At 35.6% G+C, this 20,639-nt stretch overlaps 1 protein-coding gene across 1 annotated transcript in view; it reads left to right on the forward strand.

Annotated features, from left to right (window-relative positions):
- LOC127941512 (serine/threonine-protein kinase 10) overlaps window positions 1–20,639 on the forward strand; it is a 40,750-nt gene that overhangs the window by 5,616 nt on the left and 14,495 nt on the right. The window contains exons 2-8 of the mRNA XM_052536594.1: window positions 2,422–2,586; window positions 12,898–12,946; window positions 13,231–13,380; window positions 14,532–14,604; window positions 16,338–16,532; window positions 16,752–16,833; window positions 18,765–18,905. Of these exons, the coding sequence (XP_052392554.1) occupies window positions 2,422–2,586; window positions 12,898–12,946; window positions 13,231–13,380; window positions 14,532–14,604; window positions 16,338–16,532; window positions 16,752–16,833; window positions 18,765–18,905 (855 nt within the window). The remainder of the gene's footprint in view (window positions 1–2,421; window positions 2,587–12,897; window positions 12,947–13,230; window positions 13,381–14,531; window positions 14,605–16,337; window positions 16,533–16,751; window positions 16,834–18,764; window positions 18,906–20,639) is intronic.

Genomic DNA, 20,639 nt, shown 5'->3' on the forward strand with positions numbered 1-20,639 from the left:
GAATCTGGGGGAGCAAAAAAATATTGAGAAAATCACCTTAAAAGTTGTCCAAATGAAGTTCTTAGCCATGGATATTACTTATCAAAAATTAAAGATGCCATAAAATGCATTGATACAATATTTTAAATATTGAGTGTTTATGTGCGACCACACAACTGTGTTCAAACACAGTTATAAAAATATATTTTTTTGCATTTTATGACAACTTTAAGTTTTGATATTACGGTAGGAAATGTACAAAAATATCTTCATGGAACATGATCTTTACTTAATGTCCTAATGATTTTTGGCTATTGCTACAAATGCTGTTTCCAGATGTAAGGTGCATAATTTTTATATATGTGTTGAAATGGGCTGAAAGTACACTATTGTGCTGTTATTGAGGGTTTGAGGAAGCCCTGCAGGATTATTTAGCTCAGGTGAAGAGCTTTGACTTCTGCTCGATCCCCTTCAGCAGCTGCTGTAATCCTCTCAGTGGAAATCGAAGTGGATTTCAGGCTTTATTTAGGGTTATGCTTTAAGGCTAGGAGTGTTTTTCAGTCGCACAGCACTGATGTATGTCAGCTAGTAAAACACTAGTGACGTTCACATCTTCAATCTCATTTTCACTAAATAATATTTGTGTTTTTGTACTGGTACTTTGACTGGTTTAGGCCTGCCATAGATGATTAAATATGAGATTTAAACCTGCTGGCAAATTTCGTTCTTATTTAGTGATTCATTGAATCATTCATTCAAACGATTCGTTCAAACGGCTGATTCATTTAGAAATGAAGCAAATGGCTTTCTTTGTGAACGGATCACTGAATCATTGACTCAAATGATTCATTCAAAAGAGAAATCATTGCAGTGTTCACAAAGATTTTTTGTTTGTTGAACTGTTGTATAAAATCAAAACGATTTGCAATTGCGTTCAATTTGCGATAACACTCACGTGCTGATATTCAGGAAAACAGCACTTTTGCTTGCGTGATATTACTAAACCATATCATATCTTATAAATACATGAAAAAAAAACATATAGGGATATTTTTTGCTTTCACAACTTGCATAAAAGGGACATTCAAACTTTTCAATTTATTTATTTAAATGGGACAGTGCATATTCATGAACGTACAATCAAAGTTGAACGTAAATACTCCGGATTTAGCACAATGCTAATTACTTCATTCTTTGGTTTCATCATGCAGTCAATGATTATGGACTTGTTTTGGTTCGTTTTTTGAATGACATACTCTAAAGCTCACACATGGTTAAACAATAATTACGATACTACCATAGACAATAAATATCGTACACCCCTGTAACTCTATGAGAAGCACAGAAGTCCTCTGAGATGGTTCTTCATATTCTGAGGGTGTGGAGGTTATTTTCCCGTTATTTTATTATACGACAGATGTAAGTTAGTTGTGTTTACTAGGTCAAGCATTACATCAGTGTGCGACTCATCTGCACCATTTGCACAGTTGGACTCCTCTGCAGGACCCTAGCAACCATCGGAAATACCCAAGCAACCACATAGCAATGCCATAGCCACCACTGACAATATCAAGCATCTCAACCGGTTCTACTTTCATTCTCTGCTGTTTTACATTTTATCACAGTGACACGTTTACAAGTCTAACTGTCCAAATCATGTCTGCGTTAAGTTGAGTTTTTATGAAGAAAGCGGAAGTCTTGTTTTTGAGTGGTTTGGCAACCAGGTTTCCTCTAAAAACATACCCAGCTAACCACAATGACTCCACCTCGATTAATGCTGCACACTAAGATGTTTCCCACGTACTGTCAATCTCACATACGAAGACTACCTCGGTTATACTATTTATGTTTATTTATTTAACATTTACATTGGAAATGCATAAAAAGTACACAATAAATGCGGTGCAAGGAGGAGGTGATTGGGCTAACAAAATCAGATATGTAATGAGTAATAAAAATGTACAAAACTGCTATGCTGTTCATCAGTATTTGAAAAATAAAAGGAAATGGTTTTTGGTGTGACCACAATGCACACATAGAGAGAGAAAAACAACAACAACAAATAAAGGAAATTATATTATTATATATATAGAGCACTGGCAAACTCTCATGACACTCAAGTAAAAAAAAAATAATTACATTTTTATGACAAAACACGATTAGTTCACGTTTTAAAATGCTGTGGTTTGACTCCTCAAACAAAAAAACAATGAAATAATATTATAAATGGCAGCATTTAGTCCACTGTCACATCATCTTGCGTGTGCAGTAAAACCGCAGTGATGCCCATTATTTGAGGTCTAATGGATAACTAAAGTTGAAACCTGTTAAAAATTAACTGCACCCAATGGGCAAGCATGGGACAGTAAAATCAGCAAGATGTTATCATGTGAATGTGAATCACCCTGACTTTATTTAATGCGAACCTGGTTTGATTTTCAGGCCCAGAATAAAGAAACCGGTGCGTTAGCTGCAGCCAAAGTCATCGAAACCAAAAGTGAAGAGGAGCTGGAGGACTACATGGTGGAGATCGACATCTTAGCGTCCTGCGACCATCAGTACATCGTCAAACTGCTGGATGCCTTCTTCTACGACAACAAACTCTCGGTGAGATGGTTAAACGGAGCAAGTTGAGCTTTCTTGAACACTACAAGCTAGTTTCTGAATTGCTTGGCAGGTTTAAATGAATCCTCTTTGGAGACGTCATCCACACATCCTCATCGGGTCATTCTATGCAACTTAACCAGAGGTCCTTCTAAAAATACTGACCTTTATCATTTCCTTCTTGAAAGAAACGCATACATGAAGAAGAAAGGCAAAACATTAAATGTCATGGATGTATATTTAGCAATGCACTTTTTTTTTTGTAGAGGAGGGTCAAAATGACAATTCAGAGCCAAATTACAGACTTTAGAAAGATGACAGCATCATTATGTTATTTTTAAACAGATTGGTAGGTCTATTAGTAAAATGTTAAGATATCTTTAATATTTCTTGAGTCATAGTCATGCAAATGTTTACCCTCAAAAAGTGTTTGATTTTTTTTGATTTTCTTTTTTTTAGACTGTGACCATTGGCATATAATGTAACAAAAATTTCTAAAGTCAACAGATTTCACTAATAGACCTACCAATCTCTGTGTTCAGATAATATAATGAAGCTGCCATCTATCTAAAGTCATTTTTACCCTCCAGTAATTTGGCTCCAAATCGCAGGTGAAAATTGGCTTTTTGATGCTCCTCTATAAAACAGTGGATTTCACTCTAAATATACATCCATGAAATTGAATAATTTGGCTTTCATCACTATTTATGTTTGTCTTTATTAAGACAAATACATACAATTACAAAAATAGCCTGGGGAGCTTCTGAATTTGGGTCTTTTTGGCACAGAATGTGTTTTAACCATTCCTTGATCTGACAAACAATTAGCAGGTTTGATAGCCTAATATTCACTTTTCAAATAAGACATTAAACATTCTGCTAGCATCTAATATTAAGCTTTAAATTAACCATATTGTACATGCATAGTGTTTATCATGTCACTAAAGTATATGCATATTCAAGTTTTAAATGATAATTTTCCACCTTCAGAGATTCGCTCAGCGCAATTCTGTACATTGTTGTTCATCAGGGTGGGACAAGTAGCACAAGAACACAATATAGAAGTTAATAAGGGAATGTGGATGTTTGTAGTGGACTATTGTTACTTCACATGCGATGTGCTGTCAAGGTAACTGCCTTTAAAAGTAGCTTTCACGAGGAGCCGGTTGAAGCATTGCTGGAATTCCTCAGTGTGAAGGTAAATTTGCTCGTCTGAAAGAGTCCTGATCTCCGAGTGTTTGACTTAGACTTCCTTTTCAGCAAACATTAAAGTTTGAAGTCATGTGACCATGTTATAGTTCATTTATAGCCTACAGCAAGCTTCTGCCAAATGTATTTAGGCTTCAAAATTCATAAAAGCCATTGGAAAATCCTGTCAGGTTTTTGTTGAGGAAACCAGGATGACCAATTCCAGGTTGGCCAGGGCTGTATTGCTTTAGCCATTGCTTTTTACCTGCAAATGTTTGATAGATTCAGTTTTCTAATCAGCATTGGCGTATGTTACATTTCTCATACTAAAGCAAGAGGTGTGTTTTGGTATCATCAGTAGACGTCCATAGCTGTCTGAGCAGTCCTTCACTGTCATAGACGAACATATCTTGGGTGTGGATGAGGTGTCTGGTCGTATAATCTCATGATGAAAAACACTCAGATGGGAATGTTTGTGGGGTTTTTGTGAAAGGAAACGGCTGCACACTTGTCAAACAATGAGCACTTGTTCTTTTTAACTTGAGTGTGTCGAGATGATTGATACTGATTCTGAAATGAAAGCATAAGATTGTCCTCAGACCTCAAGCATTTTGATTGTTTACATTTAGACAAGCAGTTCACCACAGATTGTTTAATTACGATTTCATTACACACTGGCATTCAGATGTGTGAGAAGAATGGGGGATTTCTGAAGTGGTCACATTTTCATTTGAATGCCACAAAAACAAAGTCCCACTGTAAACTTACCTTCGAGAATGCATTACAAAATAGACTTCAAAACAATAATATCAAACATTTTTTTTTAACCATTTAACCTTTTTAAATGTGCAGATTATCACATTGTTCACCTGTGATGTGAAGTGACATAATTCGGCATCCCTCCACCACCCCATCTCTACATCTACTGTATTTCTATTCATATCTGTTGTATGTACCTCATTTCACTGAGCTATTATATATATGGAATTTGATTTGAGACTGGTAAACCATTTTAGTAAAATGTTGTTCATTTACAAATAAATATATTTTCCTGATCATTTTTTTAATCATAAAATGCAAAACATAAATGGCCATTAAACAATGTAAGCCAGTTCCAACCTTTTATTTTTTTTATTAACATTTATAATGTTAGCTCTTATATTTATTTGTCAGTAAGCTGTCTGTGCATATTAAACTGGAATATATATATATATCTTTGCCTCCACATCATGCATTAAAATTGTTTAATGCACAGCTAGCTGTGGATTGTCCTTTACACACACACTATATATATGTGTGTGTGTGTGTGTGTGTGTGTGTATATGCGCACAGAGGTGCATCTCAATAAACTAGAATGACGTGGAAATGTTGCCTGCAAAGATTTCCTGAGCCTTGAAAATGGTCTCTCAGTTTGGTTCATTAGGCTACACAATCGTGGGGAAGACCGTTGTCCAGAAGACAATCATTTACAGCCTTCACAAGAGTAAGCCACAAACATTCATTGCCAAAGAAGCTGGCTGTTCACAGATTGCTGTATCCAAGCATGTTAACAAAGTTGAGTGGAAGAAAAAAAGTGCACAACCAACCGAGAGAACTGTAGCCTTATGAGGATTTTGAAGCAAAATCGATTCAAGAATTTGAGTGAACTTCACAAGGAATGGACTGAGGCTGGGGTCAAGGCATCAAGAGCCACTACACACAGACATTTGCAGAACCACAGACAATGACAGAGGTGTCTTACCTGAGCTAAGGAGAAGAAGAACTGGACTGTTACCCAGTGATCCAAAGTCATCTTTTCAGATGAGAGCAAGATTTGTATTTCATTTGGAAACCAAGGTCCCAGAGTCTGGAGGAAGGCTGGAGGAGCTCATAGCCCAAGTTGCTTGAAGTCCAGTGTTAAGTTTCCACAGTCTGTGATGATTTTTGGTGCAATGTCATCTGCTGGTGTTGGTCCATTGTGTTTTTTTGAAACCCAAAGTCACTGCACCCGTTTACAAAGAAATTTTGAAGCACTTCATGCTTCCTTCTGCTGACCAGCTTTTTGAAGATTCTGATTTCATTTTCCAGCAGGATTTGGCATCTACACACACTTCCAAAAGCACCAAAAGTTGGTTAAATGACCATGGTGTTGGTGTGCTTGACTGGCCAGCAAACTCACCAGACCTGAACCCCAGAGAGAATCTATGAGCTATTGTCAAGAGGAAGATGAGAAACAAGACACCAAACAATGCAGATGAGCTGAAGGCCACTATCAAAGAAACCTGGGCTTCCAGACCACCTCAGCAGTGCCACAAACTGATCACCTCCATGCCACACTGAACTGAGGCAGTAATTAAAGCAAAAGGAGTCCCTACCATGTATTGAGTACATGTATAGTAAATTAACATACTGTTCAGAAGCCAACAATTCACAAAAAATGTCTTATGAAGTATTGTAATTTGTTGAGATAGTGATTTAAAAAAAAAAGTGAATGTTGTAGTGAATGTTTTTTTTCTTAAATGTGAGTCAAAATCATCACAATTAAAAGAAGCAAAGACTTAAACTAATTTATTTAATACACAAGTTTCACAATTTTAGTTGAATTAATGAAATAAATTAACTTTTCCATTACATTCTAATTTGAGATGCACCTGTGTATGTGTGTGTATTTTCTGAACTCTTGTAAACTGTTGCTTCTAAGAGCCAATTAAACAGCCGGATAAAGGATGTGAGCACAAGACAGCTATCTCTTCTCTATCTGTGCTTTAACAGCAACATAATCTACTTTTATCCTTTGTTATCGCCATTACACACTCTCTCTGCTTCAGTCCAGTGTTGCCATGACATTATCAGAAATTAATGTTGTGTCTAGTATCACAGCAGAGGTTAATGGTAGGATTGTTTTGTTTTGCTTTGTTTTTTTTTCTGACTAGTGCTATGTGAAGACATTACGTACTGTGAAGAACATTAAATGGATATAATCTGAACTTCAGTCAATGTTACTCAAGGTTTCTTTCACCAAAATCATTCGCAATTTCATAACCATTTTTTGAATCATTCACCTTAAATAGTTCACCAAAATTCATAATTTATCGAATTATATCTAAGCAGCTCTACAGATTACAGGTGTCATTAATCAGCTCAATTTAGTTCAATGTTGATTCATCTCAGTTCAGTTGTCGTTTAACTGTCGATGTTGCATAGAATGATGATAAACACATGAATAGCACATTAATTATAATATGCTACATGCTGTTTCACATATTATTAGAATAGTAGACAGGTGGCTGTAAAGTTTCCATTCCATGTCAACATGCTACATCAAGGAAAATCCATGTTCGTGATCATGGCTTCTCTCTCTACAGACACTTGGATAAATTGTGTTTAGCTGACTGTTGCATCTAAATGTAAATGTGGAGCTCTGTGCCAGTGAGGTGAAAGTGATAATCATCATAATTAATTATTCAGCAGGTTGAATAGGGTTCAGGGTACATTTACAGAATCAGTTGAGGTTTTCAGTCCTTATTGACTCCTGCAGCTGATAGCATTGTTGTTGATTTGTCGTTTCTGTTTGTTTTACCTCTTGTTGCATTTGTGAGAGATATGCGTGTAGGCCCTCGAGGAATCTCACCTGTGCTTGTGTGAGTTTGCTTAGACTCTCACAATCTGACTTTGTTTTTGTTGTCGGACTGGTTTTTCTGCCTTCCTGAACCCGTGGGCATCAATGCAAGGCATTTCAGGCATTTCAGAAAGAAAGCAACTGATGTAGATGTAGATGCTAAACTCCCAGCGACTGGTTTCTCCAGTCTGCATTACGTCAACAGGTGTTCCTGAAATGAAAGGTCTTTCTTTATATAGGGATTAAATGTGTCCATTTAATATTGGTTGGTCAAATTGCTTCACATTTCTTTGTGAGATTAAAATATATCACTAAACAAATATACACTTTGGATAAAAGTTTCAGCTAAATAACAAAATTAAAATATAATGTAAATGTAAATAACAAAACTAAAAAGAAGAAATATAATCTAAACTTTTCTAAAGACATTAAGTTCCCCTTACCCCTAATTGAATCTCAACCGAATTGAATCGTCACATATGTTTACCGATTTTCAACTGTCTCTCGGTTTATCGTTAGATCCCTAAAATATATCTTTAAAATGGACCGGTCTGGACCTGTGAATACATTTTCAGATATATTTTGTAATGTATTTTAAAATAGACCAAAACAAAGCCAATTCAAAGTTTCCCCCTAAAACCAACATGAATAGACATTACTTCCTTTTTTCATGGTTATTTGCCATTGAACCACAAATCGGCCTAATGGTTAGAGAGTCGGACTCCCAATCGAAAGGTTGTGAGTTTGAGTCCTGGGCCGGCAGGAATTGTGGGTGGGGGGAGTGCATGTACAGTTCTCTCTCCACCTTCAATACCACGACTTAGGTGCCCTTGAGCAAGGCATTGAACCCCCAAAACTGCTCCCCGGGCTCCGCAGCATAAATGGCTGCCCACTGCTCCGGGTGTGTGCTCACATTGTGTGTGTGTGTGTTCACTGCTCTGTGTGTGTGCACTTCGGATGGGTTAAATGCAGAGCACAAATTCTGAGTTTGGGTCACCATACTTGGCTGAATGTCACGTCATTTTCGTCACTTTCATCAGTAATGATTACACTGAAAGTGAGTCTTTTTTGATAGTTCACAGTAGATGTGGTGACTATTTGCTGTTGTTTCATTCATCTGTCCATCCATTTTCCTAACCCAGCATTTTGGGCCATAGGGAACCACCCTGGACATGCAACAATTATATAATAGCTAGATCATGAGACAGGAAACTTGTTTGGTCACGTCAGCTTCATCATAATCTGCTGTTGTTTAGGGACAGATTCATGTCTCTAAGGCAAGCTTTACTGTTATTACACTTCATTCTTGAAGCCCTGAGCCAGGTCCCAGTCCATATCTAGAGACCAGTATACCCTGAAGACTTTTATATGACATACATTTTAAGGCATTTAAGGCCAACTAGAGTGTGTGTGTCCATGTGTAAAGCTTATTGATGAATCACGACTTGTTTGTGAAAACTTATGCAGATTTTATTTGTGCAAATACTTAGTGAATTAAACTAAATTCCACTTTTTTAGAGACCAGAGGCCAGTTATTAACCACATAGCAACCAACCAAACACCCAAACTAACTAACCGAGCAATGCCCGTTAAATAATAGATAATAGTTGATAAATATTATTATAATGTCCCTTATATGTTTGTTTGCTGTCTGAATGTGCAAAGATGAACAGAGTGATTCAGGAGTGAAGTTGCTTCCATGACAACATTAGTTTTATTGGGTTGTGCATTGGTTTGTTGGATTGGTGCCATGTCTCTTTGCTTTGGTATGCAGTTTCTTGGAGGCAATCGTGAAACCTTATGTCACTTAGTTATTTCCTCCATCACTAAATATACAGACACAGGGGTCGAGACCTAAGGGTAGTGGGCTTACTTTGATGGGACGGTATTTCCATGAATAAATCATTTGGAATACTTTTGGAGTTTTGGTTTAGTGTCTTTAAGACCTTGCTAACACTGCTGTTATGCTCGATCTTTGAAGAATCTCTAAAACTATTAACATTCCTAAAGGAGTAGATCAGCCAGAAATGAAAATTCTGTAATTATTAATCATGTCATTCCAAACCCATATGAATTTGAAGAATGACAGTGACAAATTAAACCTGTTCCTTATACAGTCTTATCATATGACTCAAGAGGAGTTTAAATATATAGCACAAAAGTCACAGTTTTCATGCGTTTATTGTGCGGCCTTTTATTGTTTTCATTTATTAATTTTATGTAGTACTTGTTTTGGGGTGACAAGATTACACAACGACTAAGTGCATGTGTTTGGATGAACTTCTTTTAACATGTTAAAACCATGAAGTTTCAGCATTAAGACTCCTCTTAAAGTAGGTCGAAATGTATTGACAGGCATGATATCTGCGACAGATTCATTAAGTTTTAATCTTCTGAAGGCACTCTTTCAGTTCCAGGGGAAATTCCTGTTATTTTCTTATGGATTTTTATAGAAATTTTGATGGGACTTTCTGGAACTGTGTGCAAAACTTGTAAATTCATGTCAGTGACAGCCAGATTACAGTTTGTGAAGATCTTGGTTCATTTTTGTTTTGGCAGGCGATGTGAGGTGTAGGTTTTCTTGGCTCATGTTGAACAGGGAGGCACTTATCCCATTAATCTGGAGAGAGCATGGAGAAAATGCTGTGAAATTGTCTAATGACTCAGAAATGTGCTTTGACTGCAAAAACTAAATCAGTTTAGATGGTTAGCATTTACAACACATGAGTATTTTTTATGTTGTAAACTTATCACGTCAATATTAATAAACAGCTTTGATACTGTACACACAGAGATATTGCTAGCATTTCTGTTTTTATGATATGAGAGTTTATGATGCTGAATTATAATTACTGCATATATTTTTTTCGAGGCATGTTCATATTATTTATTTCAGATTAGAGATGGTTTGGTGTTAAACCAGTCAAAAAGAGTTAAAACTGGCAAAAATCTTTTCAACCTTATGAATGTTTTTTTTTTTTTCTTTAGCCATGGAGTTTTAACATCACTTGTGAATGTTTTGATATCATGGTAAAACCATTTTTTTTGGTATTCAATTTGATATTTGATCAATATCATTAACTTTTTTTAATGGAATTTTGTCTTGTTTTTATGTGGTACAGTAAGTTTATCTTTTAATCCTTATTGCACAATCTTGTTTAAAAAGAGGAACAAAAACTGAAACATCAGTGGAGTCTATAAATACATGAACAGCCTCAGCCATTTAATCTGATTAACTCAAGTTCCATAGAAATAGCAGTGATTTGAGAACATTTATTTTTATTGTCAAACTGTAGAACATGTCCTAAAAAGGCTACGATAAAATCTGTCTCTTCTATTCAAATGTCCGTTTTTATCCTTTTTCAGTTTTGTGTTTTATTATTAAGTTATTTCTGCACTGAAGCCCTGTCCACGGTGGAAACTCATTAGGCCAAACTGTTTAAACATCAGATACGTTCTTATTTGATGTGATTGTGTCACGTACAGAATTTTCTCTTCCATTGAGCACAAAAACATTTCTGGTCACTTTAAGCCATTTGTTTCGTGTCTGGTTAAGCTGCAGTGTAAATGGCATTAATAATTTTTATACCAACCGCATTTCACCCAAATTATCATCATCTCAAGGCAATGTTTGCCCATCCAACCAGTCATTCTGCCAGACTGATTTAATAATCATGAGGTGGAAAGTCAGTTTTTTTTTTTTTTTTTTTTTTTTTTTGTAATTTGCTGTTCACAATTTTGGGATCAGTAAGACTTTTTATGTTTTTCAAAGAAGTCTCTGGTTGCATTTCTTTGATAAAACAATACAGTAAAACTGTAACAATACATACAGTGGGGCTCGAAAGTTTGGGCACCCCTTGCAGAATCTGTGAAAATATGAGTAATTTACAAAAAATAAGAGAAATCATACTTAATGCATGTTATATTTTATTTAGTACTGTCCTGAGTAAGATATTGTGCATAAAAGATATAAAAATTTAGTCCACAAGACAAAAAAAAATGAATATATATATATATATATATATATATATATATATATATATATATATATATATATATATATATATAAATAACCCCACTCAAAAGTTTGGGAACCCTTGGTTCTTAGTACTGTGTTCTGTTACCTGATGATCCTCGACTGTCTTTCTGTTTTGTGATGGTTGTGCATGAGTCCCTTGTTTGTTCTGAAGAGATAAACTGAGCAGCGTTCTTCAGAAAAATCTTTAAGGTCCTGCAGATTCTTCAGTTTTCCAGCGTCTTTGCATATTTGAACCCTTTCCAGCAGTGACTTTATGATTTTCAGATACACCTTATCACAATGAGGACATTTGAGGGACTCAAACACAACTATTTAAAAAGATTCAAACATTCACTGATGCTCCAGAAGGAAACAAGATGCATTAAGAGCTGGGGGTGAAAACTTTTGAACACGATGAAGATGGCCAAATTTGTCTTATTTTGTTGAAATATAATTTTTTTCCATTTAGTTCTGCCCTTCGTATGCAACAGAAGATACTTGTATGTTTCCAGGTACACAAATTAAGTACAATTTACCTTGATCTTCAAATTCCAAAAGTTTTCACCCCCCAGCTCTTAATGCATCTTGTTTCCTTCTGGAGCATCAGTGAATGTTTGAATCTTTTTAAATAGTTTTGTTTGAGTCCCTCAAATGTCCTCAGTGTGATAAGGTGCATCTCAAAATCATAAAGTCACTGCTGGAAAGGGTTCAAATATGTAAAGATGATGGAAAACTGAAGAATCTGCAGGACCTTAAAGATTTTTCTGAAGAAGGCTGCTCAGTTTAACTGTTCAGAACAAACAAGGGACTCATGCACAACCATCACAAAACAGAAAGACAGTCGAGGATCATCAGGTAACAGAACACAGTACTAAGAACCAAGGGTTCCCAAACTTTTGAGTAGGGTTATTTTAATAATTTCAGCATTTTTTTGTCTTGTGGACTAAATGTTAATATCTTTTATGCACAATATCTTACTCAGGACAGTACTAAATAAAAAATAACATGCATTTAGTATGATCTCTCTTATTTTTTGAAAATTACTCATATTTTCAAAGATTCTGCAAGGGGTGCCCAAACCTTGAAGCCCCACTGTATAAAAAAGACCTCTGCAACATTGTGAAATATTATGACAATTAAAAATAACAGTTTTCTATGCAGTTGTGCTGCTTAATATTTTTTTATTTTCTTCTGGAACCTGTGATACTTTTCCAGGATTCTTTGATTAATTAAAAAAAAAAATCTTTTAAAACAATAATCATTACTATTCAAACGTTTGGTGTATGTTTTTTTTCTATTGAATTGAAGCATGATTTAATTATCATGAAGCTCATTCCTCAAATTCTCAATCTGAAATTGTTCTCTGTTCTGTTCACATACACTGGACCACCTTTTCCTGTTTACATCAAATGACTCTTTTCTTTCAACTCCACTGAGTTCTTCTGTGTCTGAGCCAGAAAACTCTCTCCTGAACTAAAGCATCTCATGTTGTACCTCATTTCCCCCCACAGATAATGATCGAATTTTGCCCCGGAGGTGCAGTCGATGCCACTATGTTAGGTAAGACCTCTATCTCCTATTGCTTTCCTTCATCTTATCATGTTTATAAAAGCCCCCCAGGTTCCCTTTGATGATCTTGATTATTAGCTCATGGGTGAGTAAGCAAACGTTTAAACAGGATATTGCATTATTTTGTGTGTTTTATGAACAAGCCAGTCAAGGTCACTCAGAGTTCATTGCCTTTGGTTACACTGCCCTGCCTCTCGAGCTCAAGTTTTATTGAAAATGCATGTTTGTGTATTTGACATTGACAGAGTTTTGTGTGTGTTGTTTGTGTCTTTCAGAGCTGGACAGGGGTCTTGAAGAGCCTCAGATCCAGGTGATCTGTAGACAAATGCTGGAGGCTCTTCAGTATCTCCACAGCATGAAGATCATCCACAGAGACCTGAAGGCTGGAAACGTTCTCCTCACACTGGATGGAGACATCAGGCTAGGTTTGTGTCTAAAGGAATCAGGATCATCTGAATTAAATCCTGTGTGGTTTAAAACTGACAACCACAGTTATGGAATTAAACAAGTTGATTTGTGCTGAGGTTTCTCTTCTGGATGAAGGTCCTTTATTTTAAGCATGAACAATTGTTTTAATTTAATAAGGGACAATAATTCTGTTCCAAAACCAGTCGGTGACACTTTAGTATAGGGACCAATCCTCACTATTAACTAGTTGCTTATTGGCATGCCTATAGTTCACATATTGGCTGTTTATTAGTACTTATAAAGCACATATTCTGCATGACCATATTCTACATCCCTAATACTACCCAATACCTGAACTTAACATCTATCTTATTAACTATAAATGCCTTAAAGCGATGCCTTAAAATGCTTTCTATTTAGGCAGCTCACTAGGTTTCGTAAAAGAGCAAGATATCTCTTACTAATCTTTTGAGCTCTCTCACACCCTTAGTTTATATTTCATTACACTTCCCTACTCCAGTCTCACCGGATTTAGTGATTGAATGAGAGAATTATTCCCTCTGAATGCTGCTTAACGTGTAACTGAGTGTGGTTTCATTGTGTGTTGTTTAATGTTAGCTCAGAATGTCAGGCCAAGAGATACTAGAGTATCAGGCCTTTACTGCTTCCTGTGAGAAACTTTCACATGCTCACGTGCTTCAGATGCAGCTCGTCCAAACATCAGCTGCACGAGTGACTGAGGATGCACATAAATGTATATCCAAACCCTGCATTTGATAGACAGAACAATCATGCATGAATTTCTCAACGCTTACTGGAAATATCAGCTGCAAAAAGAAGCAAAATCAAAGATTAATTGATCAAAAATAGATTGAAAACCACCAATAATGTAAAAAATATACACTACTTGAAAGAACTTTCTATTATTGAAGAATCCTGGACAAATTTTTCAACAAAAATGTTTCAGTTTTACTGTATTTTTAATCAAATAAATGCAGCCTTGATGAGCAGAAGAGACTATTTTCAGAAACATTTAAAAATCTTACTGTTCCCATTCCCATAATTTTGAATGGTAGTGTTACTTATGTATTAGAGGTTTTACAGATTGCAACGTGATATTTTTAAAAAAATAATAAAATCTTCATGTAGTTTCTGATTTTTGTTACAGCGGATTTTGGAGTTTCTGCAAAAAACACAAAAACTCTTCAAAGACGAGACTCTTTTATTGGGACTCCATATTGGTAAGAGCTATAAATCAGTGATCTCCTGTCATAATCACTTCCTGCAGAAAGGTATTAAGGTTGATCTAATAAGAACATCCTTATTAATATTTACAGCAGTCTGTTAATATGTACTGACTGCAAACAGACTCTTCATGCAAGTCACTAGATACAATCCCATGATAATTAAAAATGCAATGTTTCTCCTAAAAAAAAAAAAAAAAAAATGGCAAAGATAAATTAACATTTTATGTTTCACTTGGTAATAAAAATTATTTTAAGTAAAATACAATTATGCAATTATGTAAAACATTGTTTTTTACATGATAATTACATATATAAGAACAAATATTTTAAGCAATATATTATGTATTCACATAATTGAATTTTACACCAAAGCAACGGAACCAAAATTAAATCTTTAATTTCACAAAATCGAAGCCAAACATATTGTTAATTCAATAATCAATTAATTAATCAAATGTATTTAATAATCAACACTAAATTTTTGTGTTTATAAACTTCTTAATTGCACATAAGGGAATCTTTTATTATATAATTATGTTTCTACTGTAGTGGCTGTAAAAGAACAAAACAACAAAACACTTGTTTTCATGACATTTATTAAAACACACATTCGACCCTCCAAAACTGCTTCGGTTGCTGAAAGTTCAGTGCGTAACTACAAATTGTCATGTCCCACAGAACTAAAGTATTCATTAACTAGAGTTCAGTTTAATATGAAATATATTTCCTACCTTTGTGCTTCCTCTAGATGCTCACAGAAGCTGGCTGATGTTAGTGCCTCTTCATCTGACTCGTAAACAGACGTTATCGGTTCTATTAGTGGCTTGTAGTAAATAATTTCAGGCACTGGCGAACAGTTCTTGGAAGATTACTTGAAGTACTGAATACAGGTTAAATAACGGAAATAGTAGTTAGTAATATAATCTGTATTGCAGATATAAGGTAATGTAGTCGGACTACTTTTCCATTACTTTTGACCTAACTCGTTTATTACGAAGGCTTGAATGGGATTATTGTGTACTATATGGGAAAACATGAAAAAACGTCAACTTGGGGAAAAAAAGCAACAACAGCAAAAAAAATCCCCCCCAAAAATAATGTAGGAATCCCTACATTACACGAACAAAGTTTTTGCCAGGTTTGAAATATTTTTGTCTATATATTATAAAAATGCAAATATTTTGTATATATAATATAATATCATATCATATAATATAATAGTAACGCAAGTTATGTAATCCGATTACTTTTTCCAAGTAACTAGTAAAGTAACAAATTACTTTTTAATATACAAGAATATATCTGAGTTACTTATATCAAATAAGTAACGCCACTTACTCTGTTTCTCATGTACTGACTGACAGCTCTCCTGTAATAATGTAACACTTAATTAGTTACTTTTTTAAAAAAGTAACGCAATATTGTAGCGCATTACTTTTATAAGTAACTTTCCCCAACAATGCTCTGTTATAAGTAGTAGGTTTATCAGGAAACTGAACAGAGCTTTGAAGAAACAAATGAATTGTGAATAATTTACTGCCATTTTTGTGAATTATACGTAATCATGTAATCCATAAAAAGTAACCGTAATCTGATTACAAACATTTTAAGTATTTATTTTTAAAATTTGGTTAATGTAATTGGTTACTGCATTTCTTGTTTCCTCACTGGGAGTGTATTTGAGGCCTTTGGTTTTGGATGGTTCCTGATGTCTCCTGTATGTTCAGGATGGCTCCAGAGGTGGTGATGTGCGAGACCATGAAAGATGCTCCATACGACTACAAAGCTGACATCTGGTCTCTGGGCATCACGCTGATCGAGCTGGCTCAGATAGAGCCGCCTCACCACGAGCTGAACCCCATGAGGGTCCTGCTAAAAATCGCCAAGTCTGAGCCTCCCACCCTGGAGCGGCCTGCCAAGTGGTGAGCCACAAAGATTTCAGTGACTAACATCATTACTGTAAGATTTCTTCCAAAGATGGGCTGTCCTGTGAGCACAGCTGGGGCTTTTTCTTTGATTTATAGCTTTTAACATTTATGGAATATGACTGAATGTTAAAAAGTTTTTTTTGTATCACTATTGCACAATAAAAGATTGTATCCTCCTCTCGGGTGAATTTTTAATGGTTTTGTATATTTTAGGTCGATGGAATTTAAAGATTTCCTGAAAACAGCTTTGGACAGAAACCCTGAGACGAGGCCGACAGCTGCTCAGCTTCTAGACGTAAGGCGTTTCACTCATACACTTGTCATCTGGAGTTTAACACATTGTGATACAGTGTGTGCAAATAAATGTAAGGCCACCGAAAACTTCAAGACTTCCTGTGCTGCTGGCTGAACGGAATTACAGCAGTTTGTATTCTTCCTTTGGGATATTTCTCCACCCTTCTGCTGAGCAAAACAAAATGAAAAAGATCATGTACATATGAACAGCCCAGAATAGTCCCGAATCGGCTTCAGAACGTGCCGGGAGTTTTATTAGAAACCGCAGCTCGATAGTTCACATGAAATTGTAAGAGTGAAAGATAAAGATAATGTAAGTGATATGAGACACTCCATTATAATGGAGTGACATGACATTACAATGTATCCAGTTAATAAAAAAAAAATATATATATATATATATTACCATGATTTACAGAAGACAGACGCTAAAAAAGTAATTAAGTATGAAACTCATCAGGCATCATTAAAATGCTCTATTTTGGAATCAAATCAAAGCCCTAAAATCAAATTAATTGTCATTTTTAAATCTTCTATTATCAGTCTTTGCCTTCAAACCACTAGATTTGACCTGTTTGTCTGCAAAATGTTTTTAATCTTTGATAATATAATGCAATTTAGAATGATTACTTTCTCTTAATATATTTTAATAATTAAAAGTCAAAATAAGCATGGTGTTCAATTTTTGCATGAATACATCTTGGAAGCAATCATTATTATTTCACCCATATTTTTCCATTTTTATTCACAAAAGTTATTTGAAACATTAAAGTGTACAGTTTAATTGCATTTAATATGCTTTCTGTCTATATAAAATCACTTTTATAATTTTAATTTGATGCAGACATCAAAATGGTGTGTCTTGTGTATGAGCCATATTAATTTATTTTTACATTAATAATTTATTTGTACTTCCTACATAAACTACGAGTAATTTGTGGCTGCTAAATTCTCTGACTATTGATGAGTGTTCAAAGTTAATTCTGTGGTCTGCAGAGCACAATACTCAATATAAAGGAACTTCAGCTCACTTTCTGATAGCACTCTCACTTCTGGGTGTTTCATGTTACATATTCATTTAATGCTCTGCTGCATACAAAGCAGCCTGGAAGACAGGTGTTTGTTGGGCTGAAGGTGAAATTAATATGCAGCACACGCATTTCAGTGAAGCGTTGTGTGCTAAGTTCATATATCTCTGTTATATCCTGAGTGCCAAACATTTACTGCAAAGTCAAAGTGTTTATAAGTCGGACTGTAGTTTAAACTGATCATCAAAAACTAAAGTGGAGGTCAAGAGACCTTAACATACCTGAAACAGCATCACATGCATCTAAAGACATCATATGAATGTTCCACAGAAGCAACTTTTATACAAAGTCGGTGTTGGCAACATTGGTTATTTTCTGCTAACTATGAATTGGGAGGCAGTTGATGATGCATGTTGTGTGAACTGGGCTGTAGTTTCTTCATTGGTTGTTTTTGCAGTAATGGATATTGCTGGCTGTATGTTTTTAATGCTTGACTCGCCCTCACAAACGCTCAGCAGCTGCGACGCTTCAATTAAACAAGGTGCAACTCAGCTGAATAATAGATGAGAGCAGCATTTCTCTCCATTACACTGCTGCTTTCACAGTTCAGTCCTGCGTACCTGAGCACCGCACAACCTTCTTCTCACTCAGCTCTTCTCCTAATTAAACCCCAGACTCTCTCAAGAATATTTTATTTTTAAAAAAAATTTTTTTAATGAAAAGCCAACTTCGCAGATTTCAGGTGAAATACCATACCAACACAAGTCCTATGACAATCTGAAAGGTCAAGGATGGGCATTTGAAACACTTTTCAATGAGTGGCATGTTATTGTTATGCACAAATAAATAACTGCTTTGGAGTTACTGCTATGTGTAATCCTTGCACGTGTGTGCTGTGTTTCAGCATCCTTTCGTCAGTTCGGTGAAGTCCAACCGTCCGCTGAGAGAGCTGGTGGCCGAGGCCAAGGCTGAGGTGATGGAGGAGATCGAGGACAACCAAGAAGAAGCAGAAGACGAGGACCCTGCTGACCTCTCACCTGTACAGGTCTGACATCTCTCACTCATCACCCCTGTGTCTCTGTTTCACACAGCTCTCAGTGTATGCAGATAGAGGGTACAAATAATGCACTGCTCATGGAAAAGTGCTTAGGGCGTATAGAGAGACATATTTGTGTAGTGGTTTGAAAACTGTAATTGTTATTGTATGGAAAGTTTATTCCATCATTCATTGCAGGTGTATATGTGAAAGACAAAAGCAGCACAAACATGACAAGAACACAATGAATTATGCAGTTATGTGCTCATTTTAGTTATGTAACTATACAATAAGCACGTTTTATGTACACATAAAACACCTGGATGATCATTGCCAAAATTAGATGCATGCAGCAGAGCAGGGAATGCTGTGTCCCACAATGCAATGCATTGATGAAGTAATTACAGCCAGAAGTCTTAAACACTTCCAATGTGGTCTCCCATCCAAGTGCTGACCAAGCTGAACTTTGCTAAGTGTCCAAGATCAGATTGTGCATTTCTCTGGTTGTATGGCTAATGTTTCAGTGTCTGACTTTAAAAAAGTCTAAATTCACTCTTCCGCAAATGAATGCCTTAAAATGTCTTAAATAGCTGCAAAAAGTCCTCAATTCTTAGTAATGGCAATAAATGTTGCATGCACTGCAAAAAAATTAATATCTTGCTCAGTATTGTTTTTTCTTGGTTTGGTAATACATAAATCTTAACATGCTAACCTCAAGATACTTGGGATGCAGAATGAAGATTTCATGAAGTGTTGTTGAACAAAAGTTTTTGCTTAAAACAAGAACAGATCTGTCAGTGGAGTTAAAAAAAAAAACGTGTTTTCCCTTTGAATGAAGTTGCTGACAGATATTTGTTCTATTTGATATTTGTTTTAATCATAGACTCACTTCATTTTGATAATTTTTCAGAAAATGGGACTTGTCATTTTGCTTCAAGTAAATGCATCTTGATTTAAGAATCTTTAGACATTTGCAAAGGAAAGCAAAACAAACATACTGAGGAAGAACAGCGCTTTTTGCAATGTAATCAGGATATATATTTTACCTTCATGCATTTGGCAGATGCTTTTATCCACAATGACTTACATTGCACTTAAGTTAGACATACATTTTATAAGTTCTTGCGTTCCCTGGGATTGGAACCAATGATCTTGCCGTTGCAAGCGTCATGCTCTACTGTTTGAGCTACAGGAAGGTAGTGTTTGAGACCACAGCTGCTTGAATCCAAAGCTATTTTTTTGTATAATAAATAAAAGTGATCTGTTATAAGTTGTATATTTAAAGCTTTGAAGTTCATTCATTGTATACTCACTAGACATTTTTTATTAAGATAGCATATTGACATATTATACATACTTAAAAGGTCTAAAATCTGAAATGTACCTTCTTAAAACCTGTAGAAACCCCCTATAGCGAGGTGTGTGTAAAACGAAACCAGCCCAATCACTATTAGAAACTAGCCTAATCGTGTTTTATTTACATGGTTTTGGACTCCCCTCGGTCAACTACTGTTTCGGGGGTGATCACTTTAATCCGTAAACTAAAAAACAACCTGCGACAACAGTGTAAAAGTAGCCCAATTCCACTGTAAAACCAAGGACTTGGCAACCCTGCCCTCTAGTTTCCCATTACAAAAGGCACTGGACGTCGTACAACTCGAAGTAGCCTTCAAAGCACAATATTGTTGTCGCTTCTCTTCCGCTCATGTAATCTGACTGTAACAGAAACTGTGCCCCCACCCA

This window comes from Carassius gibelio, chromosome A21 (genome assembly GCF_023724105.1).
Source record: "Carassius gibelio isolate Cgi1373 ecotype wild population from Czech Republic chromosome A21, carGib1.2-hapl.c, whole genome shotgun sequence".
Taxonomy (NCBI): domain Eukaryota; kingdom Metazoa; phylum Chordata; class Actinopteri; order Cypriniformes; family Cyprinidae; genus Carassius; species Carassius gibelio.